Raw genomic sequence first — 5,091 nt, 5'->3', positions numbered from 1 at the left:
AGGGGGTCCAGCTGTGCAGGGGTCCTGGTGTGAGGGGATCAAGATATGCAGGGATCCTGGTTTATGGGGATCCTGGTTTATGGGGATCCAGGTACACAGGGGGTCCAGCTGTGCAGGGGTCCTGGTGTGAGGGGATCAAGATATGCAGGGATCCTGGTTTATGGGGATCCTGGTTTAGAGGGATCCAGGTACACAGGGGGTCCAGCTGTGCAGGGGTCCTGGTGTGAGGGGATCAAGATATGCAGGGATCCTGGTTTATGGGGATCCTGGTTTAGAGGGATCCAGGTACACAGGGGGTCCAGCTGTGCAGGGGTCCTGGTGTGAAGGGATCAAGATATACAGGGATCCATTTGTGGATCTCCTACTAGATGGAGATCCAGTTGTGCAGGGATCCTGGTGTAAGGGGATCCAGTTGTGCAGGAATCCAGCTGTGCAGGAATCCTGGTGTAAGGGGATCAAGATATACAGGGATCCAGTTGTGTGGGGACCCTACTAGATGGAGATCCAGCTGTGCAGGGATCCTGGTCTCTGGGGATCCAGCTGTGCAGGGATCCTGGTCTGTGGGGATCCAGCTGTGCAGGGATCCAGCTGTTCAGAATCCAGCCCTTTGGGGTTGGGGCTATGGGGGGGACCTGGCCGTGCTGGATCTGGGGGCTGGGGACGGACCCCCATCCCTGATGTTCTTCTGCACAGCCTTGGGGGTGCTGCCCCCCCAAACCCCCCCGAGTGTCCCCACCAGCCCTCGGTGTCACCCCGTGTCCCCTCCAGCTGTGACACACACACGTGTCCACCCCCACCACCCCATAAATCCACCCCCACCTCTCCTTCCTCCGCCTTTATTGGAGTCACTGGGGATCCAAAACACGGGGGGGGGGATGAGGGAGCCCCCCCAGGCCAGCCCTGCTCCCAGAGCACGGGTGGGGACAGGAGGTGACACCTCAGGGGGACTCGGGTGTCCGTCAGCCCCGGTGTCACACGGGGGGGTCGGTGGTCCCATCCTGCTCCGGGGGTCCTGCTGGGGGGAAAAGGAGGGTGAGGACGGAATCGTCTCCCTCTGGGGGTGGAGGGACAAGGATGGAGCCTCTCGGGGGCTGGGACACACCCGGGACACACCCAGGACTCACCTGGGACTCACCTGGGACTCTCCAGGTCACACCTTCGCCTGCACCTCGCAGTAGATGGTCCTGGGCCCGTCCTGCTACTCGAGGGCAGAAAACAGGTCAGACCCTCGGGAAGGGGGGTGGGCGAGGTGGGACAACTCCCCCCAGGGACTTAGTGGCCCTGGGAAGTGTCCCCTTCGGTGTCCCCTGCCCGGGGAAGCCCCCCAGGAGTTCGGAGCCACTTCCAGGGGAGGAGGAAAGGGGGGCTCTGGGGGCACAGAGGGACCCCCCAGTCCTGGAGGGAAGGGGTGGAAGGTGGAGTTGGACTCAGAATGAACCAGATTTGCCCCCGGATTCCCCCCCCCCAGGCTCACCCACTCCCGAGGCTCCAGGGAGTTTCTACTCTGGATCTCGGAGTACAAGAGCTCTGGTGGGGGATCCTCGCTGGAGAGGGGGGAGAGGGCACCTACAGAGAGAAGAATAGCAAGAGGAGTGATCCCAGGGATGCCAGAGGGAGCTGGGACATGTAGAAGGGGGGCATGGAGCCATCCTGGCCTAGGCAGGGCAGGCAGAATCCCAGAATCCCAATTTAGGTTGGAAAAGACCCCTGAGGTCATCGAGTCCACCCTGTGCCGTGTCCCCACCTCGGCCCCAGCCCAGAGCACTGAGTGTCCGGCCCTTCCTTGGACACCTCCAAGGCCTGACCGCCCTTTCCAGGAACAAATCCCTCCTCGTGTCCCACCTGAACCTCTCCTGGGGCAGCCCGAGGCCGTTTCCTCTTGTCCCTGTTCCCTTCCAGTGCCTGACAACCCTTTCCACAAAGAAAAGAACCAGAGTGAGGGGAAAAGCTCTCTCCCCCTTTCCCAGCTCTGCTGATCCCAGCTCTGAGCTCAAAGCCCAGCGGTGCCCACCTCCCTCAGACTTCTTCCTCCTCCTCCTCCTCCTCCTCCTCCAGATCCAGGCGATGCCAAGCAGGGCCAAAATGCCCACGGCCACCAGCACCAGGCACACGTGTCTCCTCTGACAGGCCCCCGTGTCTGCAGGGACAAGCCGTGGTGGGTGCCGGGGGGGGTGAATTCACCTCCTGGGGGGGAGAATCCGGGCACAGGAGGGGTTTTTTACCCTGCTGCTGGCACAGGGTGTCCAGGTGGACGGAGACACTCCGCTCCTGGGCGGGATTCCGGGCCAGGCAGGTGTAGGTGGAGTTGAAGGCAACGACGGGCAGGGCCAGGCACAGGGTCTGGTTGTCCCCGCAGAGCTGTGCCTGTGGCACCCCCAGAGAGCCGCCGAGCTGCCAGGTGACCGCGGCATTGCTGCCCGGGGGCGCCTGGCACCGCAGGGTGAGGTTGCACTCCCGGGGGGTGAGGGAGAGCCGCTGCCCCTGGATCTGCGGCTCCGGCACCGGATCTGTCGGAGGAGCAAACAAACCTGTCCCACGGCCCGGGGAGGGAGAGGTGGAAGGGCAGAGCGAGGAAAAGGGGAAGCGCCGGGGCCGCGGTTGGTCCCGGAGCCGGGACAATCCCCGTGACGGGCGCGCGGCACCCGGAGCGGTTTCCCTTCCCCTTTCCCAGCGCTCACACCTCCGGGTGCCGGGGGTTGTAAAGCCGCTTCCAGGAACTGCTGCTCTGCAAACAAACCCACCGTAGACGGAGAGGGCGAAGAGCTGTGTCTCCACGATCGCCGGGGGCAGTTTAATCCGAGCCTCGTAGAGGCCGCTGTCGCCCCTCTCCAGGGTCCCGATCCTCAGCGCCGTCTTGTTCATCTCCAGCCGGTCCCCGAATCGATCCTGGGGGTCGGAGCGCTCGGGTCCACTGTGGCTGAACTCGCCCACCAAGATCTTGACACTGCTGACATCTAAAAATGTCCACTCGATCGCCTTCACCTTCTTGTCGGGGGGCAGATCCAGGGAGAGCAGCGCGGACCCCCCCAGGACACCGTTCACCTGCCGGGTCTGAGGGGTCGCAGCACCTGGTGGGGACAGGGATAATCTGGAGGCTGGGACAGGGATAATCTGGAGGCTGGAGACCCCCAACACCCCCCCCCCGGTCCCTTCCCTCGGCCCCCTCCCTCCCGAGGGACCCGTGGGCAGCTGCCCACCGGGGCCTGAGTCACGGGAGCGCGGCGCCCGCCCGGGATGATTCATTGAATCCCACACCCATCCCCTCTCCTGGCGGCGTTCCCGGCACGCAGGGACCACCCGCGGGGCTGGGAACACCCCGGGGGCTCGTGGTGCCTCGTCCCGCTGTCCCGGTGTCACCCCGTGTCCCCCCACGTCCCCCCCCCACACACGCTCGGGTCACCCCCACAGCAGGGACGTCACGGTCCCCGTCGTCTCTAAGCCCCAATTAAGGCTCAAACCGGGCAGGTTTAAAGTTAAACCTCCGGGAAATGTCCCCAGGGGTCAGGGACCAGCCGTGGGGCTGGATGTCCCCAGGGTCGGGGGTTGCTGGGGGCCCGCGGTGCCTTGTCCCGGTGTCCCCCCGTGTCCCCCCCGTGTCCCCCTACACGTGCACAGGTCGCCCCCCAAAAAATGGGCGAGACAGGGAGTGTTCTCCCAACTCTAAGCCCAAGTGGGGCTCAAACCGGGCAGGTTTAAAGTTAAACCTCCAGGAAATGTCAGCAGGGGTCAGGGACCAGCCGGGGACCACCCTCAGGGCTGGGACCCCCCCTCCCGGGGTCGGGGGGATGCTGGGGGCTCACGATGCCTTGTCCCAGTGTCACCCTACCCGTGCACAGGTCACCCCCGCGACAGAGGAAACTCCCCTCATCGTGTGGGGCTGAAACCGGGGCGGGTTTCGGGTTTAAACCTTCGGAAAACTTCCCCCGTGGTGGGGACGGGGACCCTCCACCCCAGCGCTCTGGGGCAGCTCAGCTACGCCGCCTCCCCCCCCCCCATCCCTGGGGGGCACCGAGTGGCTCCACTCGGGCTCTGAGACCCCGAACGCCGCCAGGAGCCCCCCGCAGCCTCCCCCGGGGGCAGCGGCAGACGGTTCCCACACCGCAGCCCCGTCCTGCCCGCGGGCCGCTCGCTCGGCGCCGGCCCCGCTCTCGCTCTCTCCGCAGCCACTCGGCTTTGCAGAGACGGAGGCGAGACGAGGGGGAAAAAAGGGGGGGGGCTGAGAAACCGCAGCCCCGCTGCTGCAGCCTCGGGGGGTTCACTGCCCACCTCCCCCTCCCTCTCCCCGGCTCACGGGATGCGCTGCCCGGGCTGTGCGGGAGGAGGGGGGGGCTCGCTCGGGGACCCCCACATTGGGGGCTGCGCTGGCTGGGCGGCCGTGAGAGGGGTGAGGGGGGTTAAACAGCCACCTCCTGCCCGCTCCCTGCGCCCGGAGTGTTTCCCGGGTATCCCCGAGGGCTGCAAGATGCGATTCCCACCCCCCCCTCCCCCGAGGAAGCAGGTACGTGACGGGGATGCCGCAGTCAGGGCAGCCTTTGGCCTCCCTCTTCCTCGTCAAGGACACACCCCGGGAAACCCGGAGAGGTCCCTCCTCGACTAAATTAATTTCCCTTTTCTTTTTTCCAGCGGGTTGGCCAAGCCGAGGGGTCCCAACAGCCCCCCCAGGGGTGACCCAGCCCCGGGCACTGAGATCCGGCCCCACCAGGTACCACAAAACCTCTCGGGGATGGATTTTTGGCGGCAGGGAATCAGGCAGGGGAGGCTGAGCAACAACCCCCCCCCCCCGCCCGAGGGACCACCAGTGCCGTGGGGCATCATTCCTGCTCCTTCCCACAGGGAAACGCTGTTCCCCCCCCCGGACACCTCATGGATTTACCCCCAAAGTTCATTTTGCGGCCGGGACCCAAAAGTCGCGCTCTCAGTTCTCACCCACCGCTCCAAAAAACCGGGGGGTTGCTAAAAACGGGGATCACGAGCGCTGGAACGCCGGGATCCCCTCCCGGCCCGGCTGTTTTCCCACCCTCCCAGACCCACCTGCCACTGCCAGGAGCAGGACCAGCAGCCGGGGGACGCGGGGCCGGGCGGGGCCGGGCG

The 5,091-nt window shown here is 65.5% G+C and overlaps 1 protein-coding gene across 1 annotated transcript in view; it reads right to left on the bottom strand.

Annotated features, from left to right (window-relative positions):
• Nucleotides 1-856: 856 nt before the first annotated feature.
• LOC108510081 (SLAM family member 9-like) overlaps nt 857-5,091 on the bottom strand; it is a 12,629-nt gene continuing 8,394 nt past the window's right edge. Inside the window, exons 3-9 of the mRNA XM_017839733.1 lie at nt 2,742-3,118; nt 2,223-2,507; nt 2,012-2,137; nt 1,843-1,911; nt 1,475-1,566; nt 1,125-1,198; nt 857-1,015 (exon numbers count right to left, since the gene is read on the bottom strand). Of these exons, the coding sequence (XP_017695222.1) occupies nt 1,151-1,198; nt 1,475-1,566; nt 1,843-1,911; nt 2,012-2,137; nt 2,223-2,507; nt 2,742-3,118 (997 nt within the window). The 3' untranslated portion in view covers nt 857-1,015; nt 1,125-1,150. The remainder of the gene's footprint in view (nt 1,016-1,124; nt 1,199-1,474; nt 1,567-1,842; nt 1,912-2,011; nt 2,138-2,222; nt 2,508-2,741; nt 3,119-5,091) is intronic.

The sequence above is a fragment of the Lepidothrix coronata genome, unplaced genomic scaffold (genome assembly GCF_001604755.1).
Source record: "Lepidothrix coronata isolate B3197 unplaced genomic scaffold, Lepidothrix_coronata-1.0 Scaffold472, whole genome shotgun sequence".
Taxonomy (NCBI): Eukaryota; Metazoa; Chordata; class Aves; order Passeriformes; family Pipridae; genus Lepidothrix; species Lepidothrix coronata.
This window is presented reverse-complemented; position numbering and strand designations above follow the sequence as displayed.